The 21,179-nt window shown below is 37.4% G+C and overlaps 1 protein-coding gene across 1 annotated transcript in view; it reads right to left on the bottom strand.

Moving 5' to 3' along the window:
* ITFG1 (integrin alpha FG-GAP repeat containing 1) overlaps positions 1 to 21,179 on the bottom strand; it is a 202,308-nt gene that overhangs the window by 8,794 nt on the left and 172,335 nt on the right. Inside the window, exons 15-16 of the mRNA XM_004600970.3 lie at positions 3,239 to 3,363; positions 2,209 to 2,291 (exon numbers count right to left, since the gene is read on the bottom strand). Of these exons, the coding sequence (XP_004601027.3) occupies positions 2,209 to 2,291; positions 3,239 to 3,363 (208 nt within the window). The remainder of the gene's footprint in view (positions 1 to 2,208; positions 2,292 to 3,238; positions 3,364 to 21,179) is intronic.

The following is a 21,179-nucleotide window of genomic DNA, read 5'->3' as shown; positions in this document are numbered from 1 at the left end:
GTGAGATCATTCTGATGAATATCAAGTAGCAATTGACTTATTTTGGGATAATTAAAATTTATTGATCCATAACTCAGACTCTAGCCAATAAATCTCAGAATATGCCCCAAACCAAAATCAATTTAGTTTTATTATGTACATAAATTTGAAGTGGCTATTTCTTCAGAAAGAGAAATATGAACACTGTTGAGATTATGAAAGAAAGCTGAAATAATTTTACAGAAATTCAGAAGTGTAAGAAGTACTGCTAATTAGCTGAAGATAGCTATTCTCATTATCTTTATCCTTAAGAAATACTTTCGTGAAAATTTTTGGTAGTTCTACTTTTCAAGGAGATTGAAATAAATCCCCAATAATATAGAAATTTTGGTAAAATACTGAATAAAAGGGTTGTCCTTAGTATCTTACTCAGAAACAGTCATTGTTATCAGTTTCTTATATATCCTTTCTGAGAAATTCTTCACATATATAAATATATGCATAGATATATTTTTGCAAAAATAGTCATTTCTTTTATCTCCTCTAATGCACATTTCAATGGATTTGCTAGAACAAGCATAGGCTATCTAATTAGAATTTAACTGTGTGTATCTCTTTCTAACTATTCAGTGAAGTCCTGTTAAAATCAGTCATGATGGGGGGCTGGAGCAATAGTACAGCAGGTAGGGTGTTTGTCTTGCACGCGGCTGACCCGGGTTCGATTCCCAGCATCCCATATGGTCCCCTGAGCACCGCCAGGAGTGATTCCTGAGTGCAGAACCAGGAGTAATCCCTGTGCATTGCCAGGTGTGACCCCAAAAAAAAGCAAAAAAAAAAAAAATCAGTCATGATGGGAATATTTACACCAAGAAAATTCAGTTACCATAACACCTTTTCTTATTACAGTATGTATAATGTGTGGTGTTTTATTTTGTTTACCAGTCCACTTAGAGAGATTGTTCTGTATTATGATATTGTACCATACAGAAGTACCCTCATTTATATACTTTCCTACCCATGGTACAGATTGTCTAGATATTCTCCATGTATACAGAGCAAAGAATCTAATTATACTTCTACTAAAGTTATTTTATTTCATGAAAATGATGTCATAAAGTTTTTTCCATTAAGTAGCTTGGTCCTCAAACCCATAAATCTACCATAAAGTACATCTAGTGGTATGCTCCTAACTTTATGATGGGGGAAGAAAAAAAAAGAAAAAACTGACTGATGATGGGACTTGTCAATTCCTTTGGTATACATGTTCCCATTATGATTGATTATAATATAGCTTCTCTAAAGAGGTTTCAAAGTAGAGGTTATAAAACTCAAAAGGTTGTATGAGCTGATTTGAGAAAACCACTGAATACATCCCATCTAAAAATTTAACAAAAAATTATAGCTTGTATTTTGAGAAAAAAAATGTAACAAGCAGGACCACACTAAAAATATTTTCATTGATACATTATACCATTCTTCAGTGATTATATTTTATATTGACATCAGACTAGCCAAAGGAAAAACTTACATTCTTTCCAATGAATTTTAAATGATAGTGAATATCTTTACCATTGACTTTCAAAAAAAAAAAGAATCTAGTAGTTTAAAGAAAAATAAACAGTGATGCATTAAATATTTAGAGTTAAAAACTGCATTTTCAAGGGACTATTTAACCAATAAAAACATCTATAGTTTACTGAAAACTTATTGTGTGCTGGCACATTTCATCCTCATCCATATTAAAAAAGTATTCTATTTCCTAGTCCCCTGCAGAATTTGACAGAGAGGATAAGAACAAGCTCCAACTCTCACATTCAGCAACGAATATGAGTTTGTCGTCTAGGTCTGTTTGACTTTTAAAAATCTGTATGTAAACATAGTGGGATAGACTTCATTTCTCCACGCATTTATTAAAAAAGATCAATAATTAGTAAATAATTATCTTGAAAGTTTAGAATTAACTATTAAACTGAAAACCAGTTATTTAAGCAGAGTATGTATATCTCCCCAATTACTTAATCTGTTAGTTTTCTAGTATAATTTAATTCTCGTGAAAAAAAAAACAACAACAAGAAAACCAGTAATCTTTGTGCCGTTATGTCTATTCATTTAAGCATTGCTGTAAGTAAATTAAGTGATGGTTCTCATGGGAAAACTGCAGGATTAAGACTTTTAAAGAGATGTAACAGTATGTAATTTTATCAAATTTAATTCAAGAAACTACATTACCTTCGAGGAACATTGTGAGGATATGGAATGACAATGAGCTGGGAATTTGGAATAATTGCTGTCCACTCTTGTTTTCGTATAGACTGGAAAAAATTAAGAACATTTAACATTTATTACTTTATTATTCAATAGAGGCTACCCCTAATAATGATTAGAGGGACTCGGTCACATCCAGTTATTCTCAGCCCAATAGGTCCTGAGGTGCTCTTGGGTCACCAGTTCCACACCTGGTGCACTCAGGGTCTTGCAGATATCATGTGCTTTTACAATTGAACTACCTACCCAACTCCTACTTTTAAACACTTATTATCCTAAAGAAATAAAGAAAATTCTTTAATAAAATCCTAGGCATGGCATAGGCTAAATTTACATATACTGAACCCCAAATAGGTTCTGGTGCCTTGCTTGAAATTTTAAAAATCTTTTCAGGGAAGGGTTATTTTTCTGCCACATGGATTCACTAATGCAACAAGTATTTACTGAATATTCTTTTTGTTTTGTTTTGCTTCTGGGGCATACCCAGCAGTGATTAGAGCATACTCCTGGTTCTGTGCTCAGGGATCACTCGTGGGGAGGCTCGGTGGACCATATGGAGTGCCAGAATTGAATCCAGGTTGGCCATGGCAAGTACCTTACTCAACATACTACCTCTCTGGCTCTGCTTATAGAATACTCTTATATGGCAGGAACTGCCCAAAGCACTATGTTCAAATACTGGTTGGAACTAAAATTCAAATGGAGAGGGAGTCTGACTCTCAACAAAATACACAGAATTTTAGTTGGTAAAATGGTAAGGTGGAGAAGCAGAGAAGAGGAAGAAGACACTGTGTGGTTTATGGCAGAGATGGTAAAAATCTATTTTCCATCTGTGATGTGTTCTATGGCAGGTAAGACAGATCAATAAAAAAATTTTTTTTAATCCCTTAAAGGCAATAGAAATGTCTTAACTACTTAAGTTAAAATTCAAGCAAATTCAAATGATTGACTAACAAATATTAGGACATTGTAAACAAAATGATTTTTTACTCACTTTCTCTCCAGATGGACGGGGAATGCCAACATAAAGATGATCAAGAAAATTTGCACTTCGACCCAAACCAAGTACGTTGTATGGTAGTTGGAGGGCTAAGTGTGCCGACTGGCTGAGTTGTCCAGCTAAATTTAGTTAAAAAAAAAAAAAAAAGAGGATGACATTTTTGGAAACACTGCTCTTATCAAATATTAAACTGTAAATAAAATTCTTAAAGCTATAAATATGAGGTTAAGTGCCCACTTCATTAATATTAACAAAGTGGTTAAGCCATAACATTATCAAATTTTAGAACATATCATCACCTTAAAAATAAACCCTGTATCCATTACTTGGACTTTGGGATGCTGGGGATTGAACCTGGATCAGCCACGTGTAAGGCAAGCGTGCTGTATTCTCTCTCCGGCCCCCTACTTAACAAAAAATTGTTCCCTGTATCTCATACTTTTAAGCTTTTCTTTTGCAAAGCAGTTCATTTGGTTTTGCATTGCCAAAGGAGGCTTGGCATGATTAACAGATTGCATTTGCTTGTGACTTCATCCACGAAAAAGTGGGCAAGCTTGAAAGACTGAGTTAGTTTTTAGCTCTTTGGATATTAGAGACATGGGGCTCCTGAGTCCATGCTCTCCCCTAAAAGTTGATGCAGAGAAGTATGAGTGGTGGGCAGGGAGAAGGAGAAGTTAGGATAATGCTCAAGGTCCCTGAGCATTGCTAGTTGAAGATGCCAGTGAGCTGACTTCAGGCGGGGAGGTTCAGGAAGAAGCTGGGCTATCAGGAAGAACGGTTTTCAGCCATCACTGTATCTCCAAGGTCCAGGACAGAGGCCCCGTTTGAGATTCTCCAACCAGATGGACTCTTTCCTTAAGTTGGCTCTAGGGATCCTGCCCTCCTGACTTCTTTCTCCCAGAGAGCAGCTATGTCTAATACTAACAGCCTTCCAGTGGCGTGTCCTCCCTGGTTTTCCATCACTGGGAAAAACAGCAGGGTTGAGACTTTTCAAGTTGCACAGGTGTCAATTAATGCTCGGTCCTGCTCATTGGAGTTGCAAAAGGCTTCTTGTTTCCTGGAGTCTTTTCTGTTTCAACCTCTGGTAGACCTAGAGCCCTGACTTGTGTTAACATTACTTCAATCACATGGCCTTCACGCTGGTGTTCTTATGTTTCAGCTTCTACATTTTGTAAATTTTTTGTTTTGGGGCCATCACAGTTGTACTCAGGGCTTATTCCTGGCTCTGCTCTCTGGGATAATTCCTGGTGGGTTCAGGGAGACGGTATGTCATGCAGGGGGTCAAACCAGGTTGGCCACATGTAATACCCTAAGGAAGCACCTTAACCAGTGTATTCCAGCCCCCCATTTTGTACGCCTTTATAAAACTATCTTTTGGTTCAGTTGGTGTCACTAAAATTTTAGATTCTCTGCATTCAGATTGCTTTGGGCATTGTTTGATTTTCTAGTTTTTAAGGTGGAAGGTTGACTATCGATTTCAGGTTGTTCTTATTATTTAATATATGCATGGACAGCAGTACATTTCCATGGTGTGACACACTGGCCCTCTTCCCCCCCCCCCAATTTCCCCTTCTGATTTCCTTTTTGATCCATTTTTTGAAATGTGTTGATTTTCACATTATTTGTTATTTTAAAAATTATTATGTTCTAATATCATTCTATTCTTTGTTTTTTAAATTCCACTTTAAACACTGTAGCTTAAAAAGTTGTTCATGATGATTTGCTGTTGGCATCCAATATTCTAAAACTAATCCCACTACCACTGTCACCTTCCCTCCACTAGTCTCCATTTTCCCAATCACCCCTCCAGCCTGCTCCCATAGCAGGCCCACAATAATTTTTTATTTAAATTAAATCACCATGAGATACAGTTTCAAAGTTTTCATGACTGAGTTTCAGTCATGCAATGATTGAACATCCATCCCTCCACCGTGTGCATTTTCAACCACCAATGTCCCCAGTATCCCTCCAGCCATCCCCATCGCACCCCACCCCCTCTTCTGTGGCAGGCACCTTCCTTCTTACTTTCACTCTCTACTTTGGGCATCATGGTTTGCAATACAGGTACTAAGAGGCCATCAGGTTTGGTCCTTAGTCTACTTTCAGCACACATCTCTCATCCCGAGCAATCCCTCCAACTATCATTAACTTAGTGGTCCCTTCTTCATCCCAAGTGCCTTTGCCCCCAGCACATGAGGCAGGCTTCCAAATTGCGGAGCGATTCTCCTAACCCTCATCTCTACTGTCCCTGGGTGTTAGTCTCATATCTATTTATGCTTAGAAAGCATACTTCCTTCCATGTAGACTTCTGAGTTTATTCTGTTTGAGGCAATTAATGCTTTTTCATCCAATTTGGGTTTGTCAGTCATTATCACATATTTATTTTGCTCTTTTGTTCCTTTTGTTTCCTTCTAACACTCTCCTTAGACATTTGGTTATTGATGGCGATCCACTCGAGTGGTCTATATTTAAGTTTCATTTTTAAGTTAAACCTGTTTGCCCTCTGCTGAACTTTTCCTATTAACTGTACTTTTCAACTTCGCAACTTCTATTTGATATCTAAGAACAACTCTATCTCTATGTTGCCTACTTAGTGAGGTGGAGTTATACCTTTATTCTTTTAAAAATGTTTATTTTGTATCTTGGAAATATTTGTAATAACCGATTTAGAGTTACTGTCAACTAAGTCTTGTATCTTTGGGCACACTATTGTCAGTGTATTTAAACAATGTATTTTTGAGGTCCAGAAATATTGCAGGGGCTAAGTGCTTGTCATGTATGTGGCGGAGCTTGGTTTGATCCTCAACACCTCATATGGTCCCTTAAGCACTGGGAACTTCCAGGTACAGCCCCAGTATACAACCCATGTGTATTTGGGGTGCCAGAGACACAGTATAGAGGTCAAGGTGCATGCTTTGCATATTGCTGACCACAGTATTACATAAGCACTGCTGCAGATAACCCCAGAGCTCCCCAAGCACTGCTGGGATGGCCAGGCAATCCCTGGCATCACAGAGTCCAACTAGCATTATATCCTGTATTGAACTGTTGGCTGCACTGGCTAATAATCAGTGGGAGGGGATCCTGGGCCTCCCATCAACCATCTCCTTGCAAGGGTTTGTGGATAATCCTTTGTTGTTTTTGTTTATTTGTTTAGTGACTATAGTCTCTGTATTCCTTCCCGTGCCTGCCACAGATTTACTTTTGACAATAATGGTCTTGGCATTGCTGTCTAAAATTAATGAGCCACAGATGTTTGAGTTTAACTTCTAAATCTCAAATCTATGCCATTGATCTATATATCTGCCTTCATGCCTGCACCACACAGTTGGTTACTACAGCTTGTGGCTAATTTTGAACTTGGTAACTATAACCACTAATTTTTCTTTCTTTTTTTTGGTGGGGGTAGTTTGGGACACAACAGCCAGAGATGCTACTCCTCATTCTTTGCTAAAGGGCCACTCCTGGCAGTGTTTGTGGAAGGAAATATGCTGTGCTGGGATCCAACTGGGAGCAGCCACCTAGAATGCAAGTGCCTTAACCTCTGTGCTATTTTATTTCTCTGGTTCCTGATTTTTCGTTTCCCTTTATAATTCTATGTGATGTTGAGCGCTGCCCTTCCCATGTATGCAAAAAAAAAAAAGAATTTTGATAGGGATGTACAGGTTAATTCTTAATGTAATTTAAGTCAACCTATGAGCATGAGATATATTTGTTTAATTTCTTTCAACAACTTTTTCTAATTTTTATATATAAGCCCCTTTTATTTCCTTGTTTAATTTTTTCGATCAACATTATTCATCTGGAAGTTGTTGTAAATTGAACTATTTAAAATTTTCTTATTTTTTAATGTTATTTAAGTCTTTCAATCTTAGAGCAGGATATAAGTTTACACTTATTATATTATCTTAGTTTTAGTTTTTTGGCCAATGTTTATAATTTTTATGTATATCCTTTTACTTCATCAGTCTATTTCTTTTCCTAGCAACTTTATTTTTTTTTTCTTTTTGGGTCATACCCGGCGATGCACAGGGTTACTCCTGGCTCTGCACCCAGGAATTACTCCTGACAGTGCTCGGGGGACTATACGGGATGCTGGGAATTGAACCCGGGTCGGACGCGTGCAAGGCAAATGCCCTACCCACTGTGCTATCACTCCAGCCCCTGCAACTTTAATTTTTAAAACTGTCATTTATTTTTAAGGTTGTTCATGATTTATTACATTCACTATTCCAACACCAATCCCACCACCACTACTTTCAATTTTCCCAACCACCCTTCAAACCTGTGTCACTTTATTTATTCTTCTGGAAAGTTTTTTATTTCAATTGCATTATTGGTCTATGGAAATGTAATTGATTTTTAAGTTTTTGTACTTATGTTACACAAACGTACAGATTTATTAGTGTTTAAACATTATGTATGTGTTTTATGAGATTGTTTCTATACATAATCAAATAATATGTAAATAGAAAGTTTTTCTTTCCTTGTGGCAACTTTGAGTTATAGGGTAATTATGACCTCATAGAATGTGTAAGGAAGCATTTATTTCTTAGAAGAGTTTGAGCTTGATGATAATTCTTTATATCACTTGTAGAATCACTAGTGAAGTTATCTGGTGCTTGACTTGTCTTTATTGGAAGATTTTTGGTTATTAATGTAATCTCTTTAGGGTATATTTTAGCATTTTTATGTGTATTAGGGTTTTATTTTATTTTTTACTTGGATTACTCTATGTATGGTTGTTCATAGTATTCTCTTAAAATCCTTATAGTTTCTATAAGGTTGGGAGTAATGTATTAACACTAAGGTCTAATTTTTCATATTTTATTTAAAAATTTTTCAGTTTAACTACAGAAGTGAGAAAATTCTGTTGATCTCAGAATTTTCATTCTGAGATCAAATGAACCAACATTTGATTTCTGTAATTACTGTTTTATTCCTCTATTTCATTTCTGCTGCAGTCTCTATTATTTCACTCTTCTAGTTATATGTATAGTTTGCTCTTATACATAAAAGATGTAAACTTACGAGTATTTAACTTTTATAGCAAGAGTTACATTCCAGTGGTTCCCTGTGAGTGCTACCTCTGCTTCATTCTTTAATTTGTATTTGTTTAAATTCATTTTGAGTTATTTTATAATTTCACCAGTACATAGTATCAACTGCCTCAGAAGAATCATTCATATATTGTAGTACAAAGAACTGTATCAATAGCTTCTGTTTATTAATGAATGTATGTTATTAATGTCCATTTGCACAAAAATTGCTTTCACATATTTTTCTGTGTTTACCAGTAGTAAGACAAATATCTACTAATCTTGTTGACTACAAATTCCTTGATGGCTACAATTAACTCTAAATAAATCTACGAACAACTATACATGATCAAGTTCATCTAGGGTAGTCCTAAATTACAAACTTGTACAAATTCGTAATTCCAGCATTATCCTTGAACTCTTGACTCTTAAGTCCAACACTATGCGCAATATCTCTACTACCACATTTAAAAGGCATTACAAACTAAATACGTTCAAAACAGAACTCTAGTTTTCTTTCCTGTACCTGCTCCATAATAATAGCAAATCCATTTTCTACCTTCTTAGGGAAATACTCTATAGTTAGAATATTTTCTTGTTTCTCAGTCCCTATATCTGTCTGCCAAGAAATCAAGCAAGTATTCACAGCCCACATATTTATGGCTTCTGGTGCTGTCACCTTGGCATGCCACCATTATTTTTGTTGGTCTGGGTGGATTATCTGGGCCACACTCAGCAAGGCTCAGGGCTATTATTTCCTCTGTGCTTAGAGGTCACTCCTGGCAGTGCTCAGGGGGCCATATGGGTGCTGATGATTACACGAGGCTGGCTGCACACAAGGCAAGTGTCTTAATCTTTGTATTATATTTTCAGTCCCAAATCACCATCATATCTCCCCTAAATTAGAAGATATATATTTTCTAATTGTTTCACCCCCTATTGTTTTTCTATAGTTACTGTTTGACTTGGACTGGGGCGATAGCACAGTGGGTAGGGCATTTGCCTTGCACGCAGCCAACCTGGGTCCGATTCTTCCGTCCCTCTTGGATAGCCTGGCAAGCTACCGAGAGTACCCTGCAAGCATGGCAGAGCTGGCAAGCACCTATGGCATATTGGATATGCTAAAAACAGTAACAACAAGTCTCACATTACTGGTGCCCACTTGAGCAAACTGATGAACAATGGGGAAGACAGTGTGACAGTGCTACAGTTTGACTCATACATTCCACCTTTAATTAGCTCAGATTTTATCTTCTACTCAACTTCCCTCTTTTGTTTTTGCTCCGAGATACTGGTCACTTCACTGTTTTCTTTGCCTAGAATATTTTGCACAAGGAAACAGTATCTATAACTCCTTTATCTTCTTCAAATCTTTGTTCAAATTACACTGTCAAAGTCCACTCTAGACACATATTAAATTAGTGACTCCTTCTCTATCACTATCTTCCAATCTCTCCCACCTCCACAGTATGTCTCTCTCCTAATAACTATATATTATTAAACAACCCATGGATTATGTTTATTGCCTCTGTATCTTGCTAGAATGTGATGTGAGGCCTGACATTTTGGACTATTTCTCCTAACTTCTGTTTTTTATTTCATTTTATTTTTATTTATTTATTTTTTCAAGTTTAACTACTTTAACTTCTGTTTTTTAAAAGCCTAGACAAACCCTATTTAGAAACTCAACACTGTTGATCAATGAATGGATAAATAAATGAAATTTTCCTTCCAAATGAGTCAGACAAGACACTTAACTCAGACATCAGGGGCTGGAGAGGTAATATATTTGCCTTACACAGAGCCACCTGGTTTTGGTCCCTGGTACTCCATATGATCCTGAGCCCTGCCAGGAGCCATCCCTAAGCACAAAGCTAGGAATACCTCATATGATCATCTGAGTACTACCTGGTGTGGCTCTCCCCCTCCAAAGAAAAAAAAACCAAAACAAACAAACACTAGCCTATATTAAGAACTAGATGTAGTTCTAGGGGTTAAGGTGCTGTGTTATATGTGGTCAACATCAGTTAGATCCCTAGCACCAGATATGGTCTGAGCACTGGCAGGCATGACACCTAAGCACAGAGGCATGAATAAGCCCTAAGCAATGCTAGGTGAGTCTCCCCAAATGACATTAATCTATACTACATTGATATCAATAACTGAGTTTCTGGTAAAACATTAGTTATAAATAAGAATTTTGAAGAAAATGGGGCTGGAGAGATAGTATAGTAGGTTAGCCTTGCATGAGGGCGACCCAAGTTCAATCACATATGGTCCCCAAAGCCAGGGGTGATTCCTGAGTGCAGAGCCAGTAGTAGAGAAACCCCTGAGCTAGGTGTGGCCCTCCACAAAGAAAAAATAGTTGAAAAATTTATAATAAAGGTCATTATAATAGCACTAAGGTATTCTAGCTAACAGATTCAAATGCCTATATATACTTTCATTGTTACACCATAAATGAATTTCAAAAATAGTTCAAACACACAATGTTTAATGAAAGCAGTAACTTAAAATGTTGGTCTCTTATTCTCCAGGAGATAATTACATTGATATGCAACTCTGACTGATTAACATCATTGTCAAATAGTTTTTATTATAATATAATATTCTAACAAGTAACAAGACAACAGGTGAATTCCTTTGTACTAATTCCTATGCACTGGCTCCAAGTAAGATAATAAAGTCAACTTCATTGTCTAAGTACTGAGTAATATGAATTTTATTGTAATTGTAGCTTTGATGTGTATTTGTAAAAAAAATAATAATGTATATATGCTGACATACGAGTCAGGGAAAGAAAAAGGGAAAATTCATTAGCTGCAGGAAATGTGCTCCTATGTTTTATTCTGAGACAAAAGCACTAGAAATTCTCTCTTCTGCAAGGGCTTAAGTCACAAGAAATTTTCATCTAATAGCAATGTCTGCAATAGCTATCATCTGGCACTGTCCTGGTTTCAGGAAAAAATAGTATCTCTATAAAAATGAGATAAAAGGATACATTCAGACAACCAATATTTTAAGCAACCTTAGAGAAAAATGTGGTTCTTCTTGAGAGAGCAATTTTTCTGAGAAGTATTTCTCATTCTGAGACCGAGAGCTTTGAAACAGTCTATAGTGCTGGGACAGCGGCTACTGTGGGCTGCGCCTCTCTCTATGCTAACCTAAGCCTCCGCGCAGGACCCCCAGCTTCTTAAGACAGGACCTCGCTGTGCTGGACTCGAGCCCCTTACACTGGGCTCCTCTGCCCTACTCTAGGAATCTCACTAGTCTCTACAGGTACTCCAGTGGCTCGCCACAGGGTCACTTGCTGCCAGGTGCTGGGCTTCTAGAGGCCACACAGGGGACCACTAGCTGTGAGTGTTGTGCCACAACACACGTGCACCTGGGATGGGATGGAAGATCGAGGGTAGCAGACGCATTCTGCTTCTAGTCTAGAGAGTGGAAGTTTCATGGTACACAACAGTTGTGCACACTGATGATACAGACAGACATTAAAATATAAAATATAGGGAGGAAACAAAAATACAGTTTTGGAAAGTGTTCAAAACATTAACCAAAACCCAATGTTATTCATATAAAAAGTTGTAGCTGTTGTCACCTGTGTGAGAATGGCTATTATGCAGAAGATAATAGAATGTAAAAGCCATAATGATTATCTAAAGGGAAATCGGACGGGGAGTAGTAAATCAGGTAAAAAGGAGACAGTTGTATGGAGGAGCTAACAGAATTGCAATTTTAGTAGTAAACTCAATGAAGATAAATACACTTTTTTTTTTTTTGCCATGCCCAGAAATGTTTCGGAGATTAAGTGGTGTCAGGCATTGATCTCATGTGCAAAGCATGGGTTCCAACTCTTTGAGCTTCCCTGACCATACATGTTGAATTTTAAAAATGTATACGTGAAACTTACACTATAATGCAATGTTGTTTCAATAAATAAAAAGCAGCTATCTTATTAGACATAAAAACTAAGGATAGTAGAGATAAAGGCCAGGAGGGTGTCCCCACGTCTTGGAAGCTGATCTCATGTGCTGGGGGAAAAGGCAGGTGGGAGGGAGAAGAGACCACTAAGCAAATGATGGTTGGAGGGATCACTGGGGATGGCATGTCTGTCCTGAAAGTAGGCTGTGGACCAAACAGGATGGCTGCTTAGTGCCTATGCTGCAAAACATAACACCCAAAAGGAGAGAGAGCAAGAGGGAATGTGTCTGCCACAAAGGAAGGGGGTGGGAAGGGGTGGGTGGCGGGAGGGACACTGGAAACACTGGTTGTGGAAAATGGGCACTGGTGGAGGGATGGGTACTCAAACACTGTTTGACTGAAACATAATCACGAAAATCTGTAAACTATCTCACAATGATTCATTAAAATAAAAACAAAAAATAAACGAGACTCATGCTAGCCACAAAACTACATTTGCAAATACTTAAATGAAAATGCTAAACTTTCTGAAACTTCTAGAAAATAGTGAACTATTATCATGATCTTCAAGTTAGGCAAATATGGGCTAGAGAGATAGTTCAGCGGCTAATGTGTTTACCTTGCATGCTACTGAACCATGTTTGATCTCCAGCATCCCATATGGTTCCCGAGCACTGCCAGGAGTAATTTTTGAGTGCAGAGCCAGGAGTGACCCCTGAACACCTCTGGTTGTGATCCCCCCACCAAAAAAAAGCTCAAGGGTGGGACCAGAGCGTTAGTACAGAGGGCAGTGTGCTTGCCTTGCAAGTAGCTGACCTAATAAAAACTTAAGTTAACTGTAGAAGTATTTAGTTAGCTATAGGGAAAGAACAGTTAATTCATATCTATAGCATATATATATGTATATACATATACACATCTAGATAGATAGGTAGGTACACGTATATCTACAAAACGGGTACATGTTGTCAAAAGATTAAACTTACATGTAATTCTCAATATCATGACTAGATTTCAAAGTGGGACAGAAGAATAAAAACACATTTGTAAGGTGAGGAAAAGCCAAAATAAACTTTTGCTATGAAGAAGAAATATATTGATGTTAAGTTTAATTATATTTTTTATTTTTTATTTATTTATTTTTTATTTTATTTATTTTTATTTTTTTTTAAAATTTATTTATTTTTAATTAGAGAATCACCGTGAGGGTACAGTTACAGATTTATACACTTTTGTGCTTATACTTCCCTCATACAAAGTTTGGGAACCCATCCCTTCACCAGTGCCCATTCTCCACCACCCGTAAACCCAGTGTCCCTCCCACCCTCCCCAATCCCATCTCCCCCCCACCCCACCCTGCCACTGTGGCAAGGCATTCCCTTCTGTTTTCTCTCTCTAATTAGCTGTTGTGGTTTGCAATAAAGGTGTTGAGTGGCCGCTGTGCTCAGTCTCTAGCCCTCATTCAGCCCGCAACTCCCTTCCCCCACATGGCCTTCGACTACAATGTAGTTGGTGATCGCTTCTCTGAGTTGACCTTTCCCCGGAACGTGAGGCCAGCCTCGAAGCCATGGAGTCAACCTCCTGGTACTTATTTCTACAGTTCTTGGGTGTTAGTCTCCCACTCTGTTATTCTATATACCATAGATGAGTGCAATCTTTCTATGTCTGTCTCTCTCTTTCTGACTCATTTCACTCAGCATGAAACTTTTCATGCCCATCCACTTGACTACAAAATTCTTGACCTCCTTTTTTCTAACAGCTGCATAGTATTCCATTGTATAGATGTACCAAAGTTTCCTCAACCAGTCATCCGTTCTGGGGCATTCGGGTTTTTTCCAGATTCTGGCTATTGTAAACAGTGCTGCGATGAACATACATGTGCAGATGTTGTTTCGATTGTACTTTATATTTTTTAAACTTATAAAACTAACTGAAGTTCTGAGATTCTGTGATTTACAATAATGTTAATGATGGTATCCCATGCACACAATTTCATGGTATTTAATTTTAAATTTGGATACTTTTTTCTTTTTCTTTTTTGCTTTTTCTGGATATGCATGCCAAAAACAGTAACAACAAGTCTCTCAATGAGAGACGTTACTGGTGCCCGCTCGAACAAATCCATGAGCAATGGGATGACAGTGTGACAGTGACCAATTTTTTGGGTCACACCCGGTGATGCACAGGGGTTACTCCTGGCTTTGTGCTCAGGAATTACTCCTGGCGGTGCTAGGGGACCATATGGGATGCTGGGAATCGAACCCGGGTTGGCCGCATCATGCAAGGCAAACGCCCTACCCGCTATGCTATTGCTCCAGACCCTAAATTTGGATACTTTTCATGTCAGTCACTTAACACTTAAAACAGTTACAAAACTGTAACTGCTTTTTACCTTAAAATTATTTGATTTTGGGGCTGGAGTGATAGTACAGCGGGTAGGTCATTTGCCTTGCACGCGCCCGACCTGGGTTTGATCCCCAGCATCCCATGTGGTCCCCCAAGCACTGCCAGGAGTAATTCCTGAGTGCAGAGCCAGGAGTAACCCCTGAGCATCGCTGGGTGTGACCCAAAAAGCAAAAAAAAAAAATTATTTCAATTAAAAAGTCATTATCCACATAGAAAAAAAGAAAACAGTTGTTTTCTGCTTTATAGGGAAAGTTTTATATATGTGTATATATAAGTGTGTATACATATACACATTTTTGCTTTCTGGGTCACACCTGACGATGCTTAGGAGTTACTCCTGGCTTTGCACTCACTTTGTACTACTGGCGGTGCTCGGGGGACCATATGGGATGCTGGGAATCGAACCCGGGTTGGCCACGTGCCATGCAAACACCCAACCCGTTGTACTATCGCTCCAGCCCCGAGAAAGTAGTATTTTAAAGTGTGTGGTGTTTAGTAGGTGCTTTAGAATATTGATCGACAAAGAAAGATCTTGCATCATCTAAGTGAAAATATAATTTGTGAAATGTCATATTTAAATGTTATTTTAAATGTTTAAGTGTTTATATGTCTATATGTTTAAATGTTGTTTTCTTGAATTTTAGAGGTGAGGATTATACAGAAGTATGGAATATTTTGTATTGCATTTGAACTCATTTTCTAAATAGCTAACAAGGATAAAGTGATTCTGGACATTTTATTTTATATAAATATAATAATTTATAGATGTTTATGTTTCTGGCTGTTGTGAAAGTTGATGCTTAAGTTTTTGTGCGTAATATTTGTTTTTCTGTTTTTTTCTTTGGCCAAACCCATCGGTGCACAGGGCTTACTCCTGGTTCTATGCTCAGGGATCACTCCTGGCAGGCTTCTGCGTGCAAGGCAAATGCCCTTTGGCCTGTGACATGATATTTATTTTCTTGAAATGAACTTCCTTCCTTCTTCCCCCCCTTTCCTCCCTTTCTTCCCTTTCTTCCTTTCTCCCTCCCTCCTTCCTTTTTTGATTCTGGATGCCCCTGGCTGTGCTCAAGGTTGGTGGTGCATGGAGGACCACAGGCAGTGCTACTATATCTTGGACCAGAGACTATTTAATTTTTTGTTTTATGGGGGGCCACACCCTGCAGTGCTCAGGGCTTACACCTCGTTCTCTGCTGAGGAATTAACTCCTGGCTTGCTCGGGGAACTACGGGGTACTGTGGATGAAATACCAATTGGCCAAATACAAGGCAAGGAGGGCCCTAATGGCTGTATTATCACTCAGGCCCAGGATTATTGAACTTTCTGAAGAACTAAATAGTTCTGATGGCATTTAATGAAGTAATGATAAAATCCATTTAGAATACCATGTACAATGGAATTTTAAAAGCAACCAAGTAAATAATGCAAAGGAAAAAATACATCCACAACTCTAATAAAGCCAAATTACACTCTTACTGCCTGTGGGGGTCTAATTTAATAAAATTTACAGAGTTACATTAGGAAAATTTCAGTGTTCTATGCAATTATGCTTTAGCTGTCATTCTCTGAAATAAAAACACAAACTTATTTTCAAAGTGGAGAGTGTTATATAGATGAATTAAATGAAGCCTGGCTTATTATACTATTTTATACTTTATATTTTCTTATACTTTATTATACTTAGTATATTTTCTTATACTTCATTATACTTAGTATATTTTCTTATACTTTATTTTCCATAATGAGGATTTATACCTTTATGAAGCCATGGCATTTTGCTTTAATATTTGTTTTAAAATAAATTTCTTTATGATTTATTATCAGTAAATGTTTGGTTTATATACCTATTCTATACACCTATATATCTGGGATTGGGTAAAAATTTCTTGACCAAAAGGGTTTACAAGTGCATGCAAAAATTATAAGAAGCCCAGGCTGTAAGTTTAAAAAATATTATTTAAATGTTGTCTTTAAAATATTGCTTTTTAAATATTGTTATTATTATTTTGGTTGGGCTGGAGCGATAGCACTGCAGTAGGGTGTTTCACACGCCTTTCACACGGTGGACCCATGTTCGATTCCTCCGCCCCTCTCGAAGAGCCCGGCAAGCTACCAAGAGTATCGCGCCCACACGGCAGAGCCTGGCAAGCTACCCGTAGTGTATTGGATATGCCAAAAACAGTAACGATAAGTCTCTCAATAAGAGACGTTACTGGTGCCCGCTCGAACAAATCGATGAGCAATGGGAAGACAGTGACAGTGACAGTGATTATTTTGGTTTTTGGGTCTCACGCCTGGTGGTGCTCAGGACTTATTTCTGGGTCTATATTCTGGTATATCCTGGAGGAACTCTGGGGACCACATGGGGTGCTGGGAAGCAAAGTCAGGTTAGCTGTGTCAAGGAAAGACCCTTACTGACTCTCCTATTTCTGTGGCACCAAGCTGTGTATTTTTCAATAGGAATAAAAATTACTTAGCTCTGAGACATGGGTAAAAGACATAGAACTCCTTTATAAACCAAAGGTGAGAGGAATTTTTATCTCAGATTGCAAGACAATCTGAAATACGGTTTTAAAATAAATGTTCATGAGATTATTTAGCTATTACCTGTTAGTCAATGTGGAGAGATATGGATGCAATTACTTTGCTATCAATAGACATAAAATACAAAAATATAATTAATTTTTACTTTACAAAAGGAAAAGGAAATAACTTTTATTATTAAAGTCATTTCTTTCACACACATCTCTTCTGAGAGGATATGACTAAATATGTGACTGTGAGTAGGCATATTTTTAAAATACTCTTAAATCTCTTAAACTTCTGCTCCTCTGTATTCTTTTGTTCATCTGTCTAAGTCTTACTGCCCAAATACACTTTAAAAAGCAGTGCTGGTATGTTTAATCTTTGTACAGTCCTTTGTATTCAACTCTTAAGCAAATTAAAATACATTCCTTTTGGGTAGTTATTTATTGTTATATAAGTATTTCAAATATAGTGGCTGACTATTAACTCCTTAGTTATCTTAATTCTGTAGGTTGACCGGCCAGTTTCTTGTTTGTTTGTCTTTTTCCCTACACGCGGTGGTGTTCGGAGCTAATTCTTGGCTCTGTTCTCAGGGGTGACTTTTGGTGGGGCACAGGGAAATGGAGTACCAGGCATATAAGGTGCAGGGGATCAAACCCGCATCGGCCATGTGAAAGGAAAGTGCCCTTCACGCTGTACTCAGGCCGCAGTTTCTTCGGGTCTTGACTGGATTCACTGTCATGGCGACATTTATCTGGGATGGCCCAGCAGGTCCCTCTCCTTTTGGCCTTTCACTCTTGAGGAAATTAAACTCTTCCACAGGCAGTCTTGAGACCCTATCCCAGGAGACATATCCTCTATGTTTTAAGCAGGAACAATATAGGAAGGGACTATTTATTGCCTGGATAATGGGAAGAGATGAGTCATGGAAGGCATTAATGTAGCTGCTTAATGTAGAACACCTCCGTGTTCATTAAGATTACACAGTATTTTAAATTTCTTTTTCTATTTGCTTTTCACTTTGGGAAGTTCTTACTGATCTCTTCAATATATTAAATTCTCTGATGGATCTAAGAAGAGTTGCTGATTTTTATTGTGTTCACCTTTTTTTGGGCGGTGAGGGGGTGGGGTGAGGCAGTGACTTTTTAAAGATAAATCTATTTTCCTCCCTCCCTCTCTTCAGTTATTCATTTGTGCCTTCCTTCCTGCTGTTCTGCCATACTTTCTTTTTTCTCTTTCCCTCCCATCTTCCCCCCTTTTCTTTAAAATATAAGAAATAGGCAACCAGGTATATTTTAGTTTATTCATTTCTCTAAAATGTAAAACCTTGAAATTATACAGAACTATATTCTCAATTACTACTTTTAGTGACTAAACAAAATTAAGTGAAATAGTTTACTATAGTTAGTAAACTTAAGATACATTAAAAACAAACAAACAAACAAACAAACAACCTTTTACTAGAGAAAAAGAAATGTTCTAAATTCCAGCCCTGGTGCTGGAGAGAGAGCAGTGTCAGAAAGGTGCTTATCCTGCACAGGGTCAACCTGGGTTCAATCCTCAGCACCACATGTGGTCTTCTGCACCCTGCAAGGGCTAGGTGATGCAAATATATTAGAGCAGCCAATTAAAATCTGGGATAGTAGAGATTTTTTTTTCAGTCACTCAAGAAAGTTATTCAAAGATATTATAGCTCTTGATGTATAGCATGATAAGATTTTTTAACTATCAAATGATTACCTTTTTCTGTTACTCCTAAAAAAGTTATATAACATTTCCTGACTTTGCTAATGCTACTTCTGCATTTCTTCTTGATCTCTAGTTCTAATCCTATGGTACCAATCCTTTTAAGGAAGATTACCCTCACAAAGTTTTACCACAATTACCACAATACCTTCTCTTTTCTTTGAACTTCTATGACTATTGTTATTGCTACTTATTTGACATGTTTAATAACAACATGTTTTTGTTTTTGAATCACACCTGCCTGTGCTCAGGGCTGACTCATGGTTCTGTATGCATGGACTGCTCCTGGTGGGGTTGAGGGATTGAATATAGGGTAGCTACATGCAAGAAAAATGCCTTACCTACTATCTTCACTCTTTGGCCCCATAGTAACATGCTAATATTTTTACACATCAATATCACATAGCAATGTCATGCTCAGGTCTGTAGGCTAATGGAGAGCAAAATTGTAAGAAGTTCTTCAGATCACTAGTATCTCCTTTCCTAATCTACCTGTGTATACTTAATAGTACTCTCGGGGGGGGGGGGTGGGGGGTGGGTGGGTGGGAGATAGAGTACAGCAGGCAAGGTACTTGTCTTCACGTGGCTAGCCCAGGTTCATCCCAGACTACCTTCCCCCATCCCCTACAGCCCGCCAGTATCTTCCTAGGTGGAAAAGACAATTTTTTTCTTAATAATGCTTAATAATGCTTAAAATTAGTTAAATTAATTGGACATTACTAAAGTGAAACATAAGATTAAATAATGTTCTTCCTATTACCTAGTTTAAAATAAACTAAGAATAGTCTCATATAAACATTTGGCAGGGAGCACGCTTTGGTTTATAGTGTTCAGTCCGTGGCTTAGAACCACAGTTCTTTGAAACTGTTATTTCTGTTTTGTACAATAAAATTGTCAGTACTAGGCTAGAATGATGGTACAGTGAGGAGCTTGCCTTCCAAGTGGCAGACGTGGGTTCAAAATTTTTTTTTTAGTCAAATTTAAAAAACGGAAATCCTGTACTGGTTTTATATATACACATGTGTATATATAATATAACACATATATAAACAAGTATTTGATGTTTTACAAGTGTCATTGAACATAAAGAAAATACATAGTATCAAAAGAGATAACACACACTGCTGATAAAGACCTCATGATCATATTGATTTGGTGGAAAAAAATGTTTATATCCTGTTTGAGGAGTAGGTTCCTTGTAAGACTGATGGGGCATTCTAGGATTGAATATGTAGAAATTGTGAGGTATAGGGATGGGGAATGGATAGGAATTAGAAAAAAAAGGGCAAATTAGAAGTAAGAAATTTGTTATTAAAGTTCTTGATTTTAAATAGTAGAAAGTTATTTACCGATATAAAAGAGCTATGATTTAGAGCTATTCCTATAGCATTTAGTGTTAACAGAATATGGTACATTATATATTACTAAAGTCTATGTTATGTTATCCATATTATATTGTATTGTAGAGAATATAATATTCCATGCAATTGTTATTGAAGATAAACTGTTCAGTTGTTTGTCTTCAATTGAAGACAAATACCTACATTTATGGTGCCAAATATTATGGCAAGAAGAGAAAACACTGACCAATAAGTAAGATCTTGTGGAAGCAGGCCTGAGGCATTATGTTTCAGAAGCATAATCAAATCATGAGTCTGCAGCATATATTAATTTTTGTAGCCTGTAATTATGTTTTATAGGTCTAGAAAGTCCAGAGTAATAATGTAAAAACCTACTTAGTTTAGAAAATAAAAATTAAAAGTTTGCAGCGGGTAGGGCGTTTGCCTTGCACATGGCCGACCCAGGTTCGAATCCCAGCATCCCATATGGTCCCTTGAGCACCGCCAGGGGTGATTCCTGAGTGCAGAGCCAGGAGTAACCCCTGTGCATCGCCGGGTGTGACCCAAAAAGAAAAAAAAAAGTTTATTTCAGGATAAAATTAGCCTAAAAATCCTGAAATATCTATGATTAAGTGCAAATAATATAATTCACATATATAAATTTATCTATTTATTTCTAATGAATTTAAGATAGAGAATCATGAAAACATAATTAAGGAGATGCAGAATCTATTGCCCCCAATACTACTTTATTTCAATTTTAGATTTAACTTGAAGTAAATAATTTGTTATATTAATTTTAGAACACATAAAAAAATCATCCAAATTTAATTAATTTTTTATTTTTTGAGTCACACCGGTAGTGCTCTGGGATTATTCCTGGCTCCGCACTCAGGAATTACTCCTTGTGGTGCTCGGGGACCAAGTGGGATGCTGGGAATCATATGCAGATTGGCC

This window comes from Sorex araneus, chromosome 8, assembly GCF_027595985.1.
Source record: "Sorex araneus isolate mSorAra2 chromosome 8, mSorAra2.pri, whole genome shotgun sequence".
NCBI classification, from domain to species: Eukaryota; Metazoa; Chordata; class Mammalia; order Eulipotyphla; family Soricidae; genus Sorex; species Sorex araneus.
The sequence above is the reverse complement of the archived record's forward strand: the minus strand, read 5'-3'. Positions and strand labels throughout refer to the sequence as shown.